This window comes from Manacus vitellinus, unplaced genomic scaffold (assembly GCF_001715985.3).
Source record: "Manacus vitellinus isolate BGI_N305 unplaced genomic scaffold, ASM171598v3 scaffold_22_pilon, whole genome shotgun sequence".
Lineage (NCBI taxonomy): Eukaryota > Metazoa > Chordata > Aves > Passeriformes > Pipridae > Manacus > Manacus vitellinus.
In genome coordinates this window covers 6579861-6604125 of record NW_021939632.1, presented here as the reverse complement: position 1 = coordinate 6604125, position 24265 = coordinate 6579861, and the positions used below count along the sequence as shown (strand labels likewise).

The 24265-nt window shown below is 41.7% G+C and overlaps 1 protein-coding gene across 1 annotated transcript in view; it reads right to left on the bottom strand.

Moving 5' to 3' along the window:
• The window catches only part of CNTNAP5 (contactin associated protein like 5), a 279536-nt gene extending 276505 nt beyond the window's left edge, over window positions 1-3031 (bottom strand). Inside the window, exon 1 of the mRNA XM_018072602.1 lies at window positions 2695-3031. Within this exon, the coding sequence (XP_017928091.1) occupies window positions 2695-2770 (76 nt within the window). The 5' untranslated portion in view covers window positions 2771-3031. The remainder of the gene's footprint in view (window positions 1-2694) is intronic.
• Window positions 3032-24265: the final 21234 nt, after the last annotated feature.

Below are 24265 nucleotides of genomic sequence, written 5' to 3'. Positions count from 1 at the left end.
AACATGAATTAATGTCTCTTTCTTTTCATTTTTTTTATTATTTCTCCCTCCTTCCAACTTTAAAAATGGAAAAAAACCAGTGCTCAACAACTGTAAATATAGACTTACTAAAGCTACTAACATTTTCAGATCACAGAATATGCTGCTAAAGGGCAACTAATTTGTCACATAGCAGGCAAGGCTTTGTGTCTCCTTTTCTACCTGATAAATGTAGAAGCTTTCATTCCCCCAGATGTCGCATGCAACACATTTCCAGTGTTATGTACATGGCTATTTATTAATTTTCTAGTAATTAGTATCCTGGGGAGAAATCCTATCACTACTCTATTTACCTAATTTAATAAAATATTGCAAAAAGCAAAGTGGGAGGAATTTCTTATGTTTTATTAGCATTTGGCAATTTCAGTCTTTCTAATGATGTCTGCTGACCTCTAGCCAGTAGCTGTGTTTCAAAGCAGTTTCTTTAGAAAATCTTTCTTTAATTAAAAACTATTACCAAAGAGGAAATTGGAATCAAATACCTCAGTGGCAGGGAAGATTTTGACCTACTCAGGATTTTTATTTTACAGAAACTAAATAGGTGGTAGGAGAATAATTTTTAAGAGTTGTCTAATTTAGAAGCAATGAAAAAACCAAATTAGACTAATTCCATGCTAGATATTAGGAAGAAAACTAAATAAGTTTCATAATCCTTTTCCATTGTAAATACTGTCCCTAGGTCTCTTCTTGTTCACAAAATCTGTCAGAAACAAACCTGTTGAAGCCATCGTGAACATACCAGTATTGGCATCCAAACGCAACTCCTTTGGCCATTGCACTTTGACTTTCAAATAGAAGCTCCTGACAGTGGCCTGCGCTGAATCTTCCCATTTACGGAATTTAGTTATTTCTTTTGGAAAGTTTACTGGGTACCTGGAAGTTCAGTAACCCTTTAAAGCAATGGCATTTTCATGCAGCTATTTATATATACTTCAGGATACTGCTTCAGTATTTTAGCCCATATATAACTTTCTTGGCCTCAAACTGAGAAAGACAGCACTGCTTCCCTGAGCTCCACCATACGGAGATGATTTATTTAATAAGGTGATGAATTTTCATACTGGATGCAATTATTGAGGTCCATGCAAGCACACAGAGATCTTCACATGCAAATCTAACGAGGTTTCTAGGGAACTTGCAGCTATTACAGATTCACAGGCTCCTTCACTCAGCTCCTGGGAAAGCACTTACAGCTGATTCCATGCTAATTCATTGCTCAATGAATAAGTAAAATCTGTACAGTATAATAAAAACATTGATCATCATGCTTTAAAAACATTGACTCCTAAACATTTAGGAAGCAGTGTGTATTCAAGGGAAATGTTTATTGGCACTGGGAAATTAAACTGTCCCTCGTGAAATAGTAAAACTCATTAATGCGGACTTTCTTTTTAAGTGTTAGGAATTAACTTTATGGCCGCATCAGTAACGAGCAGCAAGCCTCAGCCTCAAATCGCCTGCCGTTTAGTATTCACGAACATTATTAAAACATATTAACCATAATTTAATTGACTGAGAATTCAAAAAAGACAGGGAAGGAGGGGAGGGGGGGGAAAAAAAAAAAAAAAAAAAAGAAAGCCCGAAGCCCCAAAAACCGGTCAGCGGTGGAGTGGCAGGAGAGGGATGGCGAGGATGAGGATGGGAGGCCGGCGTGCCCGCGGGGCTCACCCCGGGCCGGGCCACCAGGACGGGGCGGGCCCCGCGCCGGCCGGCGGGGCAACAGGCCCTCTCGCCGCCCGCCGCGCCCCGCCGGGGCCCCCGCCCGCTCCGCCCGACGGGCCGCGGGCGGCCAAGGGGGCCGCGCTCGGGAGCCCCCTCTCGCCCCCGGCGGCATTCCCCCCGGCGCATCCCCGGGGCGCAGGTCACGGAGCACCCCCTCCTTCTCCTCTGGCTCCAGGGCTCTCCAGCACCACAGGCACCCGGGTACACCGCGCTCACCCAAGCGCCCGTAGAGCCGCCGCGGCACCGCAAAGCCCGGCGGCGAGGGATGCTCCTGCCTGCGGGGAGCGACCCCCGCAGGGCCGGCAGCGATACGTGGGCAAACTTACGAGGCGCTCTCCCGAGGAAGAGGGAGCGAGAAGCGATTTCCCACGCAGAATATGCTGGGGGCACACCTCGGGACCCAGCCGTGCCTTTGGGGAGCGCCCGGGATAACAGACGGCGCCACGGGGCCAGGGGAAGACGCTCGGTGCCACCGGCGCTGCTCTGCCAGGCTGGAGCCAGACTGCTCCCGCGAAATAGCAGACCTTAAGAGAAGGACCGACCCGACCCTCCAGGCAGAGGTGCGACTCCAGCCCCGGCTCCGTCCCGGACAGTGGCCCGCAGCCGAGGCAGGGTGAACGGCGGCCACACTGACCGCAAAAAGATGCGGCCAGCGGAAGGACAGCAAACAGTGCGGGAAAACCCGCGAGCAGCTCCTCGCAGGCTCAGGCGGCTCCCGGTTACTCCCACGTCCACACCGGCAGGACGGTGGAGAGCAATCCCTTCGTCTGGCACCAACTTTGCATTTCTGAGCTCCATCAGCAAAGCAGAGCCGAGCTAAGTTTCTTAGAGGTCATGGTGCAATAAATAACCCTCTTTTCCAGAGTTTTCCCCCATCCCTTCCTCCCCTCCCCGCCCCAACCCCAGGCAACTCCTTGCACTCCCACTACTCACAATTTGTTGCAGTTAATCCCAGGTGCCATAAACTGAAGAGCAGCAAAGTGAAGCCCCCGAGAGCTCGGGAATCCATGTTCAGCCCCGCAGGGGGAAGCCAGCCGCTCGCCTGTCTCCCCTGGTCCCGATCTCCGAGCGCCCCTCAGCCTCTGTGCTCTCTCTCTCCCACCGCTCATTTACTCCATACAGCATCCAAACACTCCGGGTGAAGGGAAGCCGGGGGAGGCCGAGGGATCCTCCTCCGCGGCCCTTGGAGGAGCCGCTCCGGACGCGGGCGGCAGCGCCTGAGCCGAGCTCCCTGCCCCGGCTGCCGCCGCGGCGATTCACCTTGCGAGCGGCGGCTGGGTGGGAAGCGACAGCCGAGCGCTGGGCACCTCCTTATAGGCGAGAGCCGCGCTGCACTCCACCTCCTCCCAGCCCCCTGCAAGTCACTCCTCCTCGCCTTCCAGGGAGGATCCTTACTGCAATCTTCACGCGTTGTTGATAAGCATCAGAGTCACGGAGTAAGTCAGAAGCCTGGGAAAAAAAAAAAAAAAAAAAAAAAAAAGAAAAAAAACCCAATTAAAATCTTCTCTTTTTTCCCTCCCCCCGTCTTTTTATTTTTCCTCTCCCCCCTCCTTTGGGTACCGCTGTGGCTGGAACGTTTTAAAGATCCCCCGGCTCAGATGTTTGTCCGTTTGTGAATGCATATGTTATATGCACAGGCATAAAATATACATGTATATCCTGGCATATACAGTGCCGACACAGCCCGAAGAGACCCAGCCCCGCTCCCGCGGCTCAGCATTACGCCCAGGGAGCGGGGACGATCTCGGACTGATGCTCTATTCACTCTCTTATCGCGGCTGGTTCAGTGTCTCCCTGCCTAGCCCTCCCGGAAGGCGAGCGGAGGTGGTCCCAGCAGAGTCGGGGGGAGCTCCCGTTAGTGCCCTCGATCCAAAGAGGAAGGCGGGCCCCGAGGTAGCGGACCAGACCCGCAGACCCCTGGTCTGCACCCACCTCCCGGCTAGCGAGGATGATGCTTGCCAAAACCAGATTTCATGAGTGATTGACTGATTGATTACCCGACTGCTCAGCAGCTGAACGGGATTATCTTCCCGAGGGGCGTACACGACACCAGAGCTGAACAAACATCCTGCCCTACCCCTGACAGGCTGCGCGTCGGCGGCCGGAGCGCTCGGAGCCGGCCCCGCGCCCCACGCTGCTTCTCACCTCTCCGCACCTCCCCGCAGCCGTATGGGCGGGGGGAGGCACACCTCCGCTCAGGGACTCCAGCTTAATCACTGCTGAGGTCTAACCTTGCTGCTTTGTTGCGGCGTCACCCCACATCAATAGAGTACTGCATCAAAGTCAGGCCAAAATTGCATTAGCGATTCCGCTGTAATCTGTAAGGAGAGTGTGTTTGGATCAAGTCTTTGTGGGGGGAAAGCCTCTGGTCCTCAGCCATAATCCCTCACAGTGGCAAAGAATAATCAGAAGAAATAAACTGTTCACCAAAACCATCCTGACTTGACAATGGACAGCGGAAGTTTAAATTGCTGGCATGCTGTAAGCCTCATTTTAAAAAGTAAGCAGAGTGGAGGAAAGCCATCGTGCTTAGCTATTAGGCACTAACTGCATCAGAGAGGTGTCAGGGGGACATCTTAGCTCTAAACGAGTAGTCAGCTTGGAAAGCAAAAGTCCACATTCAAAAATTGACCTAATTATTTCACTTTCTGTTGTTGCAAGTGACACAAGTGACACAAGGTTAAACAGGAAGGATAGGTGCCTAGTACCGAGGCTTTCAGCTGAAGTCAATAAAGGAATTAGACAGACAAAACTAAGACTTAGGAGGAACTTAAAAGCCTAATAAGCTCTACAAGTGTTTATTTTTTTACTTCAAACACATCTGCACAAGCCGAGGTTTCATCTTTGCTCATGCAATGACCTGACACATAGCTCCACACCCATGTCTGAGCACAATGAAATTCTGGAAACTAGGGGTAGCAGTCGGTCCAAGGCTAACGCACCTACATGAGGTGTCTTCTTTCCCTTACACAGGTTCTGATCGAGGTATTGAATGAATCAGCCAAGAGAGGTTTATGTAAGGGCACACACAACATTGTGTCTGTAAGGCTCATTTTTTGAAGGTAGGGAGATCTGCTCATTTCCCTCAGTGGATGGGGGGACAAAGGCTCTCCCATTCATGTTTTCTTATCCTAGTCAAAAACATCTCATTCTTCTCTATACCAATCTTATATGAGACTCTGGCCCAGAAACTAAAACCTGTATTAGGCCAGGAGGCTGGAGTACTGAGAAAATTCTGTTATTAACTTGGCTTTTTCAGGTGAGTGATCAAGCTTTAGAAGTTCTAGCAGTGCTTCCAGAGCTACCCACTTCAGTAAAGCTAAGCAGTAGAATATACCAGAAGTCTTAAGCCAGAGTGGATTTTCTCTGGAAACACACATCTTTGACACAGTCACAATTTTGCAACTATGCATTCTGAAATTAGCAGAGGAATTCAGAAGAAGGGGATTAAAAATGGGTAAGAGTGTTTCACGCTTTCCTTTTAAAAAAATAATTAAAATTAAATGGACTGTGTTTCAAATGTTTTCAGTGTCTCTTTAAACTATCTGGCACATTGGTACACTTTTTGCCTGACTCACTGAACTAATTAGTGGTGTGTTTATAGGAAAACAGATGTGGAAATGAATTATGCAGACTAATTAAAAGCTATCAGTAAATATGAGTCCCATTCTGCAATGCATCCCAGTGGTCACCAATATGGATCTGACAGCAGGATCTGGACCCCAGTTATACCATTGGTTTTCAAATCACCCTTGTGAAATGGACCTCTTCCATAATCTCCTTTGTATCATAAATGCCAGAAGGTGCCTTAAGATTTGCGAATGTTTGGGTGCAGGAGTACTACAACTGAGAAGTTACGACCGGAGTGGAGGGCTATGCAGCTGTTTGTTGCAGGAAATTATGTAAATAATGTCATCTTTAAGGGCTTTTTGCCAGCAAGATTTTTATTAGAGTAAATTTATTAATTACTATTAAAGCTGTTCAGACAAAAACTGTGGCTCATCATCAACCATAGATCTGAGTACCGTGGATTTTGGGAAAACTCAGTTGTTGATTTAGTTTTAGTGTATCTGGACTTAATTCAAAATTATGGCGATGGTTACCACTGAAGGTGTTTCAAAGCCTTACCCATGAATGGAGGCTTTGTTACACATATAGTTATTAGTTCTTTTTAACTCAGCAATAACTCTTTTCTAACTCTCACATTCACTGTAGCACATTTTCTCTGCCTCCATGAAAGCAAAGCTGACCTTAACAGGTCTGAGATCTTTCCCTTCGATTCCTGCCTCTTCTTTGAAAAATTTAATTTATAGCCTTTTGCCAGTCACTCGATGTTCACTCCGCATTTCTTAAACAAAGGGAACACACCAGTACCTAATCTCATTCATGCTGAGGCAGGAGAAATATCCTAACGTCTTGCACCCATTCAGAATCTGCAGTCACAGTGATCATATGAGCACCTTTATAATTTCAGAGTCAGTACCGATTGTGATTAGGTCATCAGGGACTGTACTGAAATGGCTGCATTAGCTCTGGGTGAGAAAGTCTAACATGGGCATTAAGTTACTCTCCCCTCCACCCCGGATGGCAGCTGAGTACCCATGTTAATGCTGCTCGGGACAATCTTAGTACATGATCTGTGTGATGGGAAGAGGAAGATAAGCGGCATTACACCAGTAGCTGGTCCTATCACAGTCTTACTGACTTTACAATGCAAGCCACAAATTTCTGAAATTGAGCATTTAAGTTTTCAGCCCCAGTGTACTACCCAAGTCTATTCTACCAATCTGGAGCCTTGTTATTTGAGCAGAAGGAACCACTTGTGGGAATTAGATGAGAGAATATGAATAGGAGAGCAATGGAAGGACACTAACACATAAGGAAGAGCTGCCATCAGGGAACTAAGGGTATGCATTTTTGAAGGAGACAGTTTTTTTATTTAAATGTTTATCTGAGGAGGTAAGTTTATCTGTGATCAGATAAACTTATTTTCTTTCCTCGAGTTAGTAAACAACATTAGTGCTGCTATATCCCATGTTGAGTTTGCCACTAGAAGCAGTAATGGTTTAGCCCATGAATTCAATCAATCCAGCTGTTTGGGTAATTGCAGCTGCAAGCTTTATCTCTGACCCCAACTGTATAGCATTCATGGAAGGAGAATAGCAATACATATAAACAAACTTAATTGTACATGGCTTTTGGATCACATATTGCTGTTCACATGTTCCTGTTGATAACTAGGAATTTATCTGAAGAATATGTTTCTCATCAAAAAACCTAAAGGTTGCATAAAAACCCCCTAAAGGTCATATTATTCCTTTTCCCCTTAGAATATTCCCCTATAAATAGAAAGGACTCACTCATTAAAGAGAATATGTGGGGAGCTTTCATAAAACGCATCGACCCCAACCAGGTGAGTGCAACAGCAGGATGCTCATTATCCTTGGATAGTTCCACAGCATACCTAAGTCCAGAGGATAGGAAAATTTAATGATCTGCTGGGATAATCTGATGGCCAGTAGCATTTTTGAGATGCATGCTGAGATTAGGTAAAAGAAATCAGATGTCAAGCTGTGCAGTGATTATTGGAAGACAAAGAACTAAAATCACCCCTTCCTCTCCCTCACCTTTCCCCACATTATTTTACCACTGTCTGCTGGTATTATGGCTTTCATTACATTATCTTGTCTGCCTATAAAGACGCTTGTGTCTGTCATGGCCAGATACAACTACCGGACTTAAAAGATCAATAACCTGAGTAAATAATAGTACAAATGCTATGGCTGCAAATTACCTAGGGACTTCAACAGATCTTATATAAGACACATTCCTCCCTGGGGTTATTCCAGTGACATTGTGTCTTGCAGTGCAGGACAGTCACAGAGGACACCATCCATGGTCTGCTGTCTGTGCTGGTTCCCTACACAACAGTGTGTTCAGCTCCAGCAGGGCCACTCACAGTTGTTTCTGAGCAATACTGCTTTTTTACTAAAATCCAGCATCATCCTGGTGCATTTATTGTCTCAGAACCAGCTCTCCACCAGTGTTTAATGAAAGGATGGACTTCATGAGCTGTTGGCATAAATGTAAATCCCATTCCTATGATCTAATCAACCACCATCAGCTCCGAAGACAGAACTCATACACAAACTGAGTAATGTATTTTTTTCCCCTTGTTTTGAAGCCACACAAATTAGAATGAAGAAACCCCTACAAGGTCCCTGGACAGTTAGGTGTCACAGAATGGATATAATCCTTGGAGTACAGCTGGCTAACTAATGGGAACATACTATAATAAGGACTATGAGTCCCAGCTGAGGTAAAAGCCCAGAGTCTGCCTCATAGTACTTAGAAACTTCAAGGCAAACAAGAGCAAAAAAAATTACAGAACATGGGGAGACATTTAGCAAAAATCTCTATTTGATAGACATCCCAGCTGAGACTACAGAGTTGGAAGGGAGAAATGTCTGTATGAATGCCTATTTCCATGTGTAAAGAAGGCAGCCTTATTTGTCACTCATTGGTGGCTATCAAGTCTCCATTTTGCAGAGATTCAGTCATTCAGTCATGCAATTACAGAATCTACCATGTCACTGATGTAAGTAATGACATATAATGAATAGACACTGGGATAGATTTTCAGAAGCAATTAGTGATTTTGCATGAACAACCAAGGTATCTCTTAAGGGGCATTTTTTCAGAATGATTTGGACCTTTACTTGCTGAATATCAGTGCCGTGATCTGTCTGTCCAAAGAAGATAGTTAAAAGGAGAGGCATCCAAAATCATTAGTCTCTATTGAACACTGGCACCTCAGTCTGCCACTAATCTGGTCTCTAGGAGAGATACTCTAGGAGAGAAACAATCACCTGGGCCTATATACATAACGAACAACTTTGAATGCCTCCATCATTTTACCGAGGAAGCTTCAAAGAGTGAAAAAGACAGCTAATTTCATCAAATAAATCATTTGTGACAAATGGTTCATCCAGTGCTTGCACTCAGAAAATTATTATTAGCAACAGCTGGGCTGGGTATGACAACCTATATTCAGGCATTCTCTTTACATTTCTAACTGTCCTTCACTAATCTTTCATTGTGGATAGAGGTCAGAGAGGAGTGAAAAGAGGAAAGTTGTGTGGAAGCTAATGCAATCATTAGGTCATTTTTAACCTTGCTGCAATTATCATACAGAAGGAGCCAACTGAGAATAATGAAAAGCGAGACTGTAATTTAGACTCCCTTGAAAAAGAAAGAAATGAATACACCTTCTCTCAGAAGCCATCAGGATTTCTAGGTTCAATCCTGTGGGAATGAGCAGCTCCAGCACACTCCTGTATTGCTCACTTCTCAGCATAGACACAGGATATTCAGAATTCTGGGCCCAGGTTTTTGCAAAAACTTGCCTTTCTAAAGGCTAATACTGTCATTTCATTGATGCAGACATTGAAGGACATGGAACAGAAAACGAGATTAATAGAAGTTCCTTAGTCACAGTATCACTGAGCTGCTTCTGTACAAAGTACTTGCCTATGGCTCGGCTGAAAGTTAATCTGGACTAAACTATGAAAATTCCCATGTATTTGTTATGTTGTTGTATTGGGTCTCTGTGGCCAGGTTTTGGTGGAGGAGGGGCTACAGGGGTAGCTTCTGTGAGAAGCTGTCAGAAGCTTTCCTCATGTCCTGCAGAGACAATGCCAGCCAGCTCCAGGATGGACCGGCTGCTGCCTAAGGCCAAGCCAGTCAGGAATGATAGGAACACCTCTGTGATAACACATTTAAGAAGGAAAAAAATAGTTATTGTGCAAATGAAAATTGCAGCTGGTGAAGAGTGGAGTGAGAACATGTGAACAGCTCTCCAGACACCAAGGTCACTGGAGGAGGGGGAGGAGTTGCTCCAGGTACCAGAGCTGAGGTTCCCCTGCAGACCACAGTGCAGACCATGGTGGAGCAGCTGTGCCCCTGTAGCCCATGGAGAACCATGGGAGCACAGAGATCCACCTGTAGCCCATGGAGGAGCTCATGCCAGCGCAGGGGGATGCCCAAAGGAGGCTGTGACCTTGTGAGAGGCCTAAGTTGGAGCGTGGTCCTGGCAGGGACCTGCTGACCCAAAGAGAGAGGAGCTCATGCTGGAGCAGGTTTTCCTTGTAGGACTTGTGACCCTGTGGGGGACCCACACTGGAGCAGATGGTGCCTAAAGGACTGCACCCCATGGAAAAGTGACCCATATTGCAGCAGTTTGTGAAGAACTGCTGCCTGTGGGATGATCTTGCATTGGAGAGGTTCATGGAGGACTGTCGCCCACATGAAGGACCCCACGCTGGAGCAGGGCAAGGACTCCTCCCCCTGTGCAGTGCCAGAAACAACGTGTGATGAACTGACCATAAGCCCCATTCTCCATTCCCTGTATCACTTGGTGGGAAGGAGGTAGAACTTGAGAAGGAAGGAGGGGTAGGGGAAGGTGTTTTTAAGATTTAATTTAATTCTCATTTTCCTGCTCTGATTTTGTCAGTAATAAATCTAATTAATATCCCTACTCCGAGGCTGTTTTGCTCATGACAGTGATTGGCGAGTGATCTCTCCTGGACCTTATCTCAACTCATGAACCCTTCCTTATATTTTCTCTCATCTCTTCTGTTGCAGAGGGGAGTGATAGAGTGACTTTATTGGGTATGCATACACACAGGTGTATACATATGTATACACATGAGTACATGCAGGCAGATATACACACACAGAAATTTATGTAAAACAGGAAATCAAACAAGGTAAACTCACCCCTCACTAGGAGATCCATTTATTTCACACTTACTGACTAAAAATGTTTATTTTCTTCTAGGAAGTGGATGTATTTGCATCAGAATGAGACAATTCCGGGTAGACCTACCACCGTCTTTTTAAAGCAAAGTGTTTTTAACTCTGTGAGGGATAGTTGATTACACAGTAATGTGTAGGCCTGAGTCAGACATACTCATGCTACCTCTGGCTGAAGCCAACTTGAGGTACAGGATGCCTCTGCTTTCTGCCAGTCTAGATTGCAGATTGCGCTGGAGTTAATGAATCCCTCCTACTTGGTAAAGATCTGCTGACAACCTGAGAATATTAACATAATGTAACTATATGGAAGGGTGGTTATTCAGGGGTTCTTTTGCAATCAATGTTTTTCCATTAATTAAAAAAAAATATTAGTGATTTGAGCAAACACAATCAAAACTAAGCCAAAATTAGAAGTCCTACTTGATGCACCTTCTTTTTTTTTTTCTCCCTGACTCTCAGGGTCTGGTTTTCGCTTGTTATAAGGATAGTCATGTATACTTGGATGGCATTGTGAATTCCAGGGTAAGGAAGAAAATCAAACTCACAACAGAGAATTTTTATACCCAGGATTTAAACTAGAGCAAACAGGTCCCACTAGGTTCCCAACAAGGAAGGGGAGTCCCAGTCAATCAAACTTTTTGTTCACTTCTTAAATATGTGTTGAATCAGTTGAGGTTCAAGCAGAAAATATGAAAGAGTACCACAGAGATTTCATTTCATTTCATTTCATTTCATTTCATTTCATTTCATTTCATTTCATTTCATTATTTCATTTCATTTTCACATCAAGGGAGCTTTCTTGGTTGTGTGCAGGACTGAAGATCAAGGGGTGAAGTGTGGCAAACCATGCCCTGGAGTTCACCAAAACCCCAGACTTTAAACTGTCATCTACATAATTTGAACATGAGGTAAATTTTAGTTTGAGACTGGATTCAGGCTCACTTTCAAGGCTTGCAGAGATGTACCCATGGTCAAAAGACAGGATTAAGCCACAGAGAAAGAGTGTGGTAGAGCTAGGAGGCTAGCCCAAGTTATCTTTACTTTTTTTATTGAATTCTTTGTTCCATACTGTCTCTCCTTCAGTTTGCAAATCAGTTTCATAAATGTAAGAACTCAAGAGAATGGTAGACATTTGAGGTAACAGCATACAACTCTAATCTTACCAAAATTGGCAGCAAAATACAGCAAAAACACTTTACTTGACTTTGTTTCTCCATCTTATGGCTTAAGATGTTCATTTCAGGCAGTTCCAGGCAGCAGAGAATTCCAGGAGTGACAGGAAGGTCACAGGCACTCAGATGTGCTCCATAGAAACTTTTAGAATTGTTTAATATGAAGAAGCAAATGTGGAAATGAGCAGTATGTATTGACACGTACATGTGTTAGTACTACTTATGTAATTGAATTTATTATAAGCAGCTTAATTCCCATAGTGCAATTATAACAGATGGATAAACAAGATGCAATATATTGTTCACTTTATGACAATGATCACATAATTCCAGCTTCAATGCTTTTAACTGTTTGCATGAAACACTGATTCATAAAGCTTTGAAAGGCTGTCAGACAAAGATATATGAATGTGTGACCTGAGTGAAATTATTCCCCAGTATAAAAACCTAGTGAAGCTGTAGCAGGGATGAACACAATCTGTTCTGTCCACTGGGTTCTCCTTGACAAAGACTGAGCAGCAACTACAACCTTCAATAATCATTATCCTCCACTTTCATTCTTTTTGAATTTACTTTTGTGTCCATTTGGACCATAAGCCTTTGAGAAATAGGCACTTTTTTCCCCATCTATATCTATATGTGCTGTAGTTCTGATCCCACTGTGAAGGTTGTAGAGGCTTGCACAGTATTACTACAGGTCAACCATTATAACACTGTGAGCATATCAGTGAGAAAAAGTCATAATACAAAAAAAATGAAATAAAAATCACAAAGAATTTAGGAGTCTGGAGAGTTAATTCATTTGCCACAAGCCCATGCTACTGGAGACGCATTCTGCAGATTAATGTTACTGATACACCCATTCTGCTAAGTGGATACAGTTGTCTGCTGACACTTATTCACTGGTAATGACTGAATTGTATTATAAAGGTATCTCACAAAAACTGATACCAATTCACATTAATGATTTTAGCAAAACTACAACCCAGCTTTTAAGATTTTGAATATTTGGAAATTAAAGAAGGAACCGCTTAACAATTATTTTGGTTCTGAATTAGAAAATGTGTTTCTTATTAATTACATTATTGGTCAGTGTCAGGATAAAAAGAGATGTTTAAGAAAAGATCAGACACCTGGCTATACCTAGCTGATATCTATCTCTTTTTATCACCTCAACAGTGATTGAAATGAAAGGTCAAGGTTAAATCTGTGATGTTGTGCCTGTTAGGTGATATACCATGAGTCTAGTTTATGCTTCTGGTATCAAAGATTTCCAGAGGAGCTCCTGTCTGAGAATTATTCAATTCCCAAGTCTGCTGAATATACCCTGTTGCCCTTGGGAACTGCTATTTTGAAAACTACTTCTTAAACTTTCTGGGTTAAGCATCCCCTGATGGAACTGTATGTAGCTCCACCTAATTTTAATGCTGACTTACATCAGCTGGGTGTCATATGGTGCTAAAATGAAATGCAGTAGCCAAATTCTAAAGGTTTTATATAATTTTAAGGAACCCAGAGAAATCAGGAGTGTTTAGCTCTGGGGATCTTTGTGTTACCTTGTCTCACTCTGATACAGAGGAAGATAACATCAAATGAAGAGGACATGGAGAAAATGGATTTTTTAAATTCTGTGCTCATCTTCACAGTTTTTTTTTTTTTGTTGTTCTTTCATAAGCTCCTCTGAAAGTGCAGATGATAGGCTAGTTACTGGGAATAATCCTGTTAGGAGGATAGTGCTGTATACATATATCTCTCTATAGATCTCATTCTGTAGAGACACTAACATTTGAAATCAAAAAGTGATATCTAGCCTGATTTTTCTTAGAGAACTCATCTTATTACACTCCATAATCTGTATCTGTTAAATCATAAAGCAAGAACTGTAAAGGAGAGGTGAGAAACACACTTTAAAAAGAAAAGTTTTGTCTTTTTGATGTCAAGAGATTTAGTGTGAGAGGGCATCACGCAACATCCTCAGTAAGTTTTGAACAAGGAATCCCCTGAATATCAGAGGGGTCTTGAAAAAGCCTGATTTGAACTCCAACAAAGGTGTTAAAAATCATTGCTTTGATTTTAATGGCTTTTTGGGGGTATTGTTTAGTGAGTTTTCCAAATTTTCTTACACCAGAATGATGGGCAACAAATATCTCAGCCCTGAGACTAGCTTAGTTGGTTAGAACATGGTGCTAATAACACCAGGGTTGTGTGTTTGATCCCTGTATGGGCCATTCACCCAAGAGTTGGACTCAATGATCCTTGTTGGTCTCTTCCAACACAGAATGTTCTGTGAAGCATCTCCCAGTTCCAGAATACCCTGAAGGGAAGGAAAATCTACATCTGGCCACGAGCTCTCTACTATTTGACTTTTAGTCTGCTGAAAGACTAAATTACATGTTTTGCTTCTCTATTATATACTTCTCTGGAGATTGCATAATCATTGTGAAGTCCTTGAGCTTTCTGCTGGCTGCAGATTTCTCTGTTAAAGCCTGGATGAGCTATACAATGCAAAAATATATCTGGTAAGTTTTTCATTGACATTACTAGGAAGGTGTAATGATTGTCAGTCTGATGTCAGCGGGAGGTGCTGTCAAGAAGGGGAAGGAAAAAACCCCCTCAAAACCCCCTGCAGACATTCAAGAAGAAATCTTGTACTCTTGAATAATTACAATTCTTAAAGAAAAAAATAGACTTGGATAAACCTGGAGGCACCTTTATGTTTTTCCTTTCGAAACCTTCCATCTCCCTGACATGACGCTTTGCTGTTCTGTCATTTCTGTCATTGTACCATGCTGGGATAGTTCTTTTTTCAAGGGGGAGGGAGTTTTTTTGGTCCAAAGACCCCACTGTGCCAATATTTAAACCAACATCTCTGTTGAGATTTTTTTAAAAAGTCTTTTAAGCAACAAAGAGATATATTCTTTGTCTGTTGGAAGAGAAGCTGCAATTATCAGGGGAATTTCATTTCAAATGGCACGTACATTTTTCATGTGGGTGGGGAGGTAGGCAGTCATCTCAATGGTAGGTTATAGTCATATTTGTTGTATACTTTGAATGTTGCTGATTTCATTATGGTAGGTTTTTTTCTGAGGTGCACAGGAAGCCCAGAGCAGTAAAGAGCCTCCCTTCCATGTCGTTGTCCCACTTGTAAAGAAATCACGACTGAAATTGCAATTGTGAAGATATGCAGTCACAGAAATTGCATCCCAGGGAGGTGTCATGTCTTGCTGCAAAGTTATTACTGTCCCTTTGTCTAGACAGAAAATGGCTGAAAAACTCTCTTGTGTTACTCCATTCTTTCCCCTGCTTTCCTGTGCGAATCCTTTTAACTGCTTTCTTTCTCATTCACTTTCTTCTCACCACTCTATCAACATCCTTTTCCTCTTGAGTAGTTCATGGACCAGTCAGGTCATGTGCCATCATATTATGCCCTCACTCATGACCTCTTTGGGTCTTACATGGTTTTTAAAATTATCAATTATGTGTTTTGGTTTTGATTTGGTTTGGTTTGGTTTGTTCCTTTTGTTTTGTTTTGCTTTATTTTGTTTTCCATGATTGAAACTGATATTCCCTTTAACTGCTGCTTTCTTCCCTTGAAGTCCATTTTACTGTCTGCCTTGTTTCTATCTCTGCTTTCTGACTCTTCCATTAGTGCTCCTTCAGTCTTAGAGAGCTCCAGTGAGAGCTTTGCTATCTTTGGTTTTGCTTCCTGTTCTCCAGTTTGGGACAAACACTTGTATCCCACTACTGGCAATTTCCATATTCTCTCTTTTTCATTACTTTGCATGTTGCTTTGTTATTACTATCTTTACAAACCTATCCTCACCTGTCACTGTCTGCCCTTGATTTAAAAAATGGAGGGCAGGCCATGTATCTTGCTGCATGGAGGAAATACTGCTGATAGAAAGCTGCAGGGCTAAAGCCAATGTCTAAAATGCTCAAACTTTTCTATGCAAGACTTCCCTGCAACATCGTCTTCTTGATCTATGGCTGTTTTATGACAGTGAAGCAACCACAGATTAGATTCATCTGGCCTAGTGCTTTCATATTTCATCTCTGTATGTGTTGGAACGTATTTGCTCTTTGCTGTGTGTATTTGCTATCACTCTTTTGTATTTGACGAAGTGTTTTTTTCCATCTCATAAAGGCTCTTTGGGTGGGACTCAGCTGTCTAAGTAGGGGCATATAGTGTTATTTTAACCATTGCAGGGGTTCCTGTTTGGCCAGTAATTACCTTTCCAGAAGGGTATGAGGCTTGCACAGGTCGTGTGCTCCATGCAGATGGCTCATACTGCTGTGTTATGCTTTACCCTGGTGAACATGCCCTACTGCAACTGTGTATTGAATGACTGTGACTAAACAACCCAGCACCCCTCATCTTATCTTGCCATTTTAAGCTTCCTCTGGCAGCTTTTCAGGAAGTCAGAGGAGTCACACTTATGCAGAAACCAAACAGATAGACAAATTATAGCAAGTGGGAAAGCAAACCTCTACTACAGAGCAATACTTTCCTACTGCAAGCACTGCTGAGTGAAAATGTAAAGTCAGGCATAATAATAAAAGCAAAAAATAGGAAAAGATAAAATAGAAGTAAAACAAAATAAAACATTAAGAGCAGCCTTATCAGAAAGCCCTTTTAAACTCCACCATCGCAGAGGTCAGACTGGACTGCCGTATCTCTCTCTATGGCTTAACCCTCGCCTTGAGAAATATGTACTCACCCCTGCAGGTCTTCTGCATAATAATCTACTGCAAACCTTTTTTTCTCCTTTTCTCTTAAATGTTTTTCCTGAATCAGGTTGTAGTCCATTTCGGAATAGTGTTGCTGTGTGCACCGAGGTGAGCCTGGCATACATTTGTTTATTACTACAGGGGCAAAATGATTTTCACAGTGTCTCTTTCAAAGATCTGAGACTCATTGTAATTCCACTGAATTAGGCTGATTAATATGAGGAACTCACTCATATTTATGTCTCATAAAAATATTATTACTGGATAAATTAGAATGTAAAATATATCTCCTCCTTCTGGCATATGTTTCCTCCTTCCTTTATGGAGTTCATATCCCACATGGAAAAGTCAAGACAGAATTTTTCCCCCTATTATTTCTTAAAAAAAAAAAAAAACAAACAACAAAATTCTCTGTAATTACAGAGTCTCAAAATGTTGGGGGTAGTATTGAAATGTTGACAGGTGTCTAACTTCTACTGATGAGCAATGAGCAATTTAGATAGGATGAGCTAATAATGTATTTCCAGTGGTAAGTAACAGCTCTCTATTCTGGACAAAAATTATTATTTTAATAAGGCTTGAAATTGCTGGCATGATATGTGATGTGATAATACGTAGGAAGAACTAGTAATGTAAAACCAAAAACACTAAATGGAGCTTGAGCAGGGATCCTCTGAGGGATTATTAATGATTATAACAATAGTCTGTTAGCCATGGAAATAAGATTTATATGACTTCACATAAAACAATTATTTGCAATCTGGGAAAAAAAAAAAACACACACCCAAAAGCCTTTTTCCTCCTTGTCTTTTCCTGCCTTTAAAAAAAATTTTGCTTTTTAATATTTAAATGCCTTTTCACACTTTATTGTCTTTTTCCTGTTTTCAAGGATGATACACAACTCAATTCTACTACTAGTCACGGATTGCAGCATATAATCCTGCAGGACATCCCAGACTATCATGTTAATATTGCAGGAAAGGCTAGCTTTTATAGGGTGCAGGCTAGGGTCATTGGTGATGTCCCTGTTGTGTTTTATCAGCAACAATATTAGACAGAAACTATCCCTGGAAGAAGTTCAAGGTCTGTTACAAAGCATTTCTTGTGGTAAACCACAGCCCTCCTGGTAGCCAGTGATGTTAAGGGCACATCAACTTATTTGCTTTCTATCTCTAATTGTCTCCTCACTCCCCCTTTTCTTTGTAAGATGAAAGGCGTTTTGGGAGAAGCTGACAAAATCTACTGCACAGGGCTGTGCTTGGCACAACAGGACACAGATCTTGGCTGGAACTTTTTGGCAGTGCAGTGATACAGATACTACTTATAATAAAGGTTTCACACAGAAAGATCAATAGGTACAAGATGTTAGTGCTTTAAAGCCTCCTCTCTTTTATGATTAGTAGGGAACAATTCAAATATAATCCATCATCCTCATAAGAGTTTTGTGAGAATTAATTATGTAATGCTTGCACAGTGCTTTGAAGATGCAAAGGCAGCTCCATGGCTCTGTTGGAGCTCAGATAGCACAAGGTAGCCTAATACAACCAAAGCAAAAAATCATCCGCTGGATTTCTTGGCTACTGGAGAGCAGTTATAAATAACTGGAGGTTATTTTACTGTTTTTCCTAACCTGGGTGTAAGAGCGAGAAGTCTCTTGCTTCTCTCTAGACTTACCACTCCCCAGGGATGAACACAAGACAGCTCTTGGCAGAGAGGAGTCTGAGGATACTCAGTGCTTCCAAAAGCTCTCCTTCATGTGATCTGGATAGAGCAGGGATGGTGACTCAAGTACTTCCTTGGACAGTCTATTCCAAAGCTTGACAACCCTTTCGGTCAAGTAATTTTTCCTAGTGTCCAACCTAAACCTCCCCTGCTGCAACTTAAGACCCTTTCCTCTTGCTCTATTTTTTGTTACTTGAGAGAAGAGACCAACACCCACATCACTACAGTCTCCTTTCAGGTAGTTGTAGAGAGAGAGAAGGTCTCCCTGAGCCTCATTTTCTTCAAGCTAAATAATCCCAGCTCCCTCAGCTGCTCCTCATAGGACTTATTACAAACTTTTGAAATTTCAGAAGCACCTCTGAAACACAACAGTACTAAACAACTCATGCTCAATTCTGCGCACTTAAGCTTTTTAATGGGTCTAAGATGGACATGTTTCAAAACTTGCACAGAGTCATAAAATAAGGCCAATTCATACTTTTCTGATAGCTTTTTTTTTTTAACTGTAAAACAAAAGCATTTCTCAGAAATAGAACATTTCACTCTACTTTAGAATAAGCCACTGGAACATCCTACCTATAGAACTGTACTTGAGGTCTTCTGGTTGTATTTGTTGTCTTTATAACAGGAGGAGTTCAACGTCAACACAAGTTATTAGTTTGTCATAAGTCACTTCACAAAATTTATGGCTTGTATAAAGCTTATATTTTCTGGCTTAAATATTTGAATCCATTAATTTCTTTATGGGAAATCACAGCTCAACATCAGCATTCAGCTGTTTGTGGGGCAGAGCTAGGCACTGGTCCTGGTATTTTCCACCTCTGAAAGCCTGTGCCCTGATTTTGGTGGGGTAGGCATGGAAGAATGAGTACATTCACCATCAAATGATGGGATTCAGTAAACAAAAGTGATGGCAGTCAGGGTAGAGAGCTGTAAAGATATTTTTTTCCAGAAGCAGAAAAGTTACTATGAGTGGAAACCAAGCATTCAAAACAGCATTTGTGAGTGCTCTGATTTTGACCAAGCATAAAAATGTGAAGAGCTGCTTCACAAGCACTTCTTGTCCTCCATTGACTTCCATTAAGAATCACAGTTCTTGATAGCCTGAATAATATCTTTCTGTGTGTGCTTGTGTGTATGTATATACGTAGGTACAAGTTTTGTCATCAGGGAGGATGGCAAGATCTAATGCAGCCCTTTCTTCAGAGCACTCACAGAGCACCCCCTGGTTTCCTCTTATTTAAAACCTAAGCACTTCTAGAGAAGCTGCTTCTTCACAGAAAGTTGAGAGGCTTTATTCTCAAAAACATCCTTTATGAAACACTGAAAAAAAAAGGCAAACAAAAAAACCCACTTCTATGAGTATTGCACAGAAGGCATGACTCTGTGAGAACAAGGTACAGCCCACCTTCACTGTGAACACAGAGTTGTCCTGGGGCTCATAAATAAGTTTTAGTGTTAGGTCTATTCCTATTACAGTTAGGATTCAAAACAATCTTTGCTGTCTAGATTTCTGTTAAAACTGCACATAGGAGTTGTTCTAAAAATAATCAAACCAGAATTTTCCTTCTGCACAAAATATCATGATTTTTATTACTTTCCATTTGCAGGAAAATAGAAAATTAAAAATGCATTTTTTTGTATCAACACACAGAGATTGGAAAGTTTTAAATTGATGATGTTAATATGGACTCTTGAGGATGTTTTCACACAGAAGAGTTTGTTATTTCAAAACAATTTTCTTTCCCTTGAAGTTTATGAGATTTTTGAATGCTCTTTTCAAGTGAGTATGAAGGAAGAAATGCAAGATTTTTTGACAGGAAATACTCTGACAAGTCAATAGAAGCCTATTAAGATCTACTGCAGATACTGAAGAGGCAGAGTGAGTGCCACCAGCATCTGGAAAAGAGAGGATGGCACGAGTTAATCCTGTTTAGAGTCATGGGCCCGTGGGAGGAGTTGGCAGCAAGGGAAAACCCAAAGGTCAGAGCAGCACACTGTAACTTCTGCCTTTAACTCCGACAGGCATGATTTTTAAAAAAACTGAGCACTTCTCATGCCACTTTTAGTTGATATAACTGCAGATATTCAGCAACTGGAGGAATTGCTCTGTTTTGTTTGGGGTCAGTCTTAAAGCCTTTCTGGTCAGAAGTTTAACCCTTTGTACAACATAACTAATGATGACTTGCCTCTTGCGCAGAGACAGGCGGTAGATGGGAGATGCAAATAATTTTAAAGGATCTTGTTTTTCTTTGCAGAAAGCTATTCTAGAAGTGGGAAAATACTGTTCTACTACCATTTTTAAACAGATTTTTGAAAGGTCATTTAAAATGGAAATACTGATTTAAAAGGCAGAAGACTAGTTCAATACTACAAAGCCATTAGGGGAAAAAAAAGAAGTTATATTCTCCTTTTTATGCTGATTATTTGCATTGGTTGCATTTTTTGTTCATAGCTATTGTAAAAACAAAATGTAAATTGCACAATTAAACATTTGGAACAGCCTCCCTTATCAGTGTATAATTCACAGTGTGTCAGGGACATCTAATAACATCCTATTACGGATCACTTATCAGATAGTTGTTGAGTTAACTGCTATTATCTTCTTTGCCATCCCCCATAATTTGATGTGAATAGTTTCTGTTATTTGCAGGATAGCAACATTCTTCCTACATTGTTATGCAACCCTTTTCCTCTCATTTTTTAGGCCTCATCTCCTTGTTCTTGTCTGGTTTGTGTTATCACCTGGAGGTAGGACTATATAGGACTTCATGCTTGCTCTTTCCTTATGCCCTTCAATTGGCCACTGGTGTAGATACTTTTGTTTTGGTTTGATGGGGCTGCTATTATATTTTCAGTTGCTGTTGGTGATCTGTATGCTTTCTAATGCAGATTTTCCCAGGATGGCTAGGAGCACTAAAGCTCCTGCATTAGTGCTGCCTGCTTACAGTGGACATCCTAATTGTCTTTGACACTCTTACCATCCTATTATGTAGGCATCTGGCTGTGGCTGCTTTGAGTGCCTGTCACTAATGCTTCATAGATGTGGGTGAGCATCTGTTTTGAGGAGTCACTTCCCACCCCCTTTTTACTCCCCTTTCACTAGCAACAAGCACTGCCTTTTGACTTGTCAAATGCTGGGATCACTCTGCTGCTGCTCTTTGGGACACCTGCCAGCCCAAAGGGGTAGGAGTGCTGGGGCATGGTGAGATCACCACTTGCACCCCTGAGGCCAGGCATCTCGCTACCATGAGCAGCCTCTGCTCCTCTGCCTTCCCAAGCACACTCCATGGATCAGTCAGCTCCCAGATCTGCTGGGAGAAGCTGTCTGCAGAGAGCATTCAGCCACATGTAGGCAAGGGAGGTGGGAAGAGTCAGGAGCCACAGGCCCTGTGATCATCGACCAGCCTCCAGCTGGCTTTGTGCCTTCTCACAGCATTTTTCATGAGGATTTGTGTAATCAGGCAGAACAGTTCTGGTCAGGAAACCCAGGTGGCGAACGCTCTCTCACTCTTAGGAAAGTGCCTGTGCAGTCTCTGGTAGCAATCAATGCAGATATCTTCCAGAAAGTTGATCGAGGTCTTGAGAATTATAGTGCAAACTTCTTACTTTTTACTGCTCCCTCTCAGTTCTCATTTTTAAGGACTCGGATTCTCTGGTACGTCAGTACTACAGGTTTTTCAGTATACAGTAGTACACATTGTATCAGTTATAATGTCCAAATATGCATTTGTTGGTTAAAGACACCTTTAATTTTTCCAGACTTGCATTACTGAGAAATTTAATTTTTAATCAAATGGCAAAGCTGACTAAGGAGTGATTTTATTATACTTTCTCAACAACTGACTTCAAGTTGGAATGCTTAATGCATCATGAGTACTCACTATAGCAAGTCCACCTTGCAGTGTTAATATTCCCAACTAGAAATACCCAAGACTCACAGGTTAACTGCTGCCTCTCTCCCTGTAAAATACTCATGAAAAATACTTGAGAGTATTTTGGGATCATTCATAGCAAAATAGCACAGAATGTCTTGTGGTGCATATCTTTTTTTTTTTCCTGTCCATATACTAATTTAGCACTTGGCTCAAGTGACCATAAAGTACATGAACACATTTCCTAATAAAAAGTGAAATTTCCCTACAGGAGCAGTGAGCTGTCAGCTATCTTTCTGACTCCCTTTATTTATTTTTCTGCCTTTCCCTTTTGCTAGCTCTTGTCAAATTTCTCTGGAATATTTTTTTCTCTACTATTCTGCAAAAGCAGAAGAAAAGAAAATTGTGGGGAAAAAAAGCTAGGGGCTTTAAAGTTTAAAAAATAAACACAATTTGGGAACTGTAGAAGCAGCTGTTAGTTGCACAGGCCATAATTTACTAGAATACACATGGCTGTAGTCAGCAAAATTAGTGTTTGCATGGGTTTGCATTTCAGGCAACTCACCACTTTTGAAAAAAGAATATAACAAAGACATCAATGAAAGCAAAGGAAAAAGGGTTTTTGCTGTATTTTTTTTTATTCTAACACACTTATTCTCCTGTAAATTACTCTTCTGCAAAAAAATGTGTAATTTCTTTCGTTTTATGATCACCATCATCATTCTGTGAATATCAGCAGTCAGTCTAGTTACCAGAAGCATTAGCCTCATGGAAGCCTGAGTTCAGCATAGGAATGACTGTGGATGTGGAAGCTTTATGAGTTGGGTGAAAAAAACTACAGTTGTTTGGCTTGACTACATTTCATTTTCCTTTCAGCAATGTGTATACCTCACAGTAAAAGATCTTGATGAGAAAAACATCATTTGCAGAGCCCACTCCAAGGATCGTCTCTTCCTCTGCTTATTATTAGGAAAAAGGAATCACATTTCAAATGCATGGAAATTTAAAGCAAAATGAGCTGATTCCTTAATTTCAGTTCAAACCCACCAGCTAACAAAAATAAATACACCTTGGGAGGTTCTTAAGCTGTTGCTGCCTCAAAGTGGGCCAAAAAGTGACCCTGTGCATTCCTCCATTCCCTCACAGTAACCCTTGGGACCTGGCCTGCCACTCCATTTGAGGGTCTCTACAAATACCACAAACTGTCACTAGGGCAGGGTAATTAGACTTGTAAAATCACAGGTTAGCTCTGATATTGTACAGATGAAATGCCAGTGCTGTGTTAGTACTCACATGGTTAGTGTGAAGCATGAACAGCTGAATATGGTCATGGTTTGTTTATAGAGCTGGAGCAAAAGGTGTAAGTAGAGGGAATGAAAGATGTTCCTGGTAGAAGAGAAACTGCTAAAAAGTTCAGTTCAAAATGCAATCTACCTTAAAAGAGGCTTTGCTCAGGAATGCATATTTGGTATGTTTCCAGTAATGCAAATCCTATTTCTTTTAGAGGGCCCAAAGATTTAGCGTGAGTCCCATGAGACACAGATGAGTTTAAGTCTCCACTCTACCACAAATTTTTATTTAATCTTGACAAAACTCTGAAGATAAAATTAAGGCTCTTAATTAAAGGCTGAAGGAAGATAGGCCCCCTAATTACTGCAATACTTTTGGAAATGTTTACTCTTTGACATTCTCTCTTTTCCAAACATGCTTCAAAGTCCTTCCTGATAATGTTGCCAGCATAAAGCCATTAAAAACTGTGATGCTCACAAGAGAGAAGACAAATAGCTGCAGTATCGCAGTTGTAAAAGGCAACCTCCTCTCAAACAATCCACTACTACAGTATTACACCCACTACTACCCACCACTACAGTAGCAACTGTGGTTGCTACTGGGCTCCTAAACAAAATGAGACATAATAAGAGACTATGAAATAAGTGACTCTCGAAAAACTGTCAGTTTTTCCTGCCTTTCTTCTTGTTTTCACCTTAAAAATCATTATACTGAGTAAAAATTAACCCTAGCTGCCCTTCAAATCACTGTTCATTATGACATTACCTATCTGTACCACACTACCACAGCAATGTTTGATCTAATAGATATACCACAAGCAGAACTGAGCCTAAATAATAAAAATAATTGGAAGAAACAACAACAAAGATAAATTTTCTGATTAAATATTGATGTAGAAAT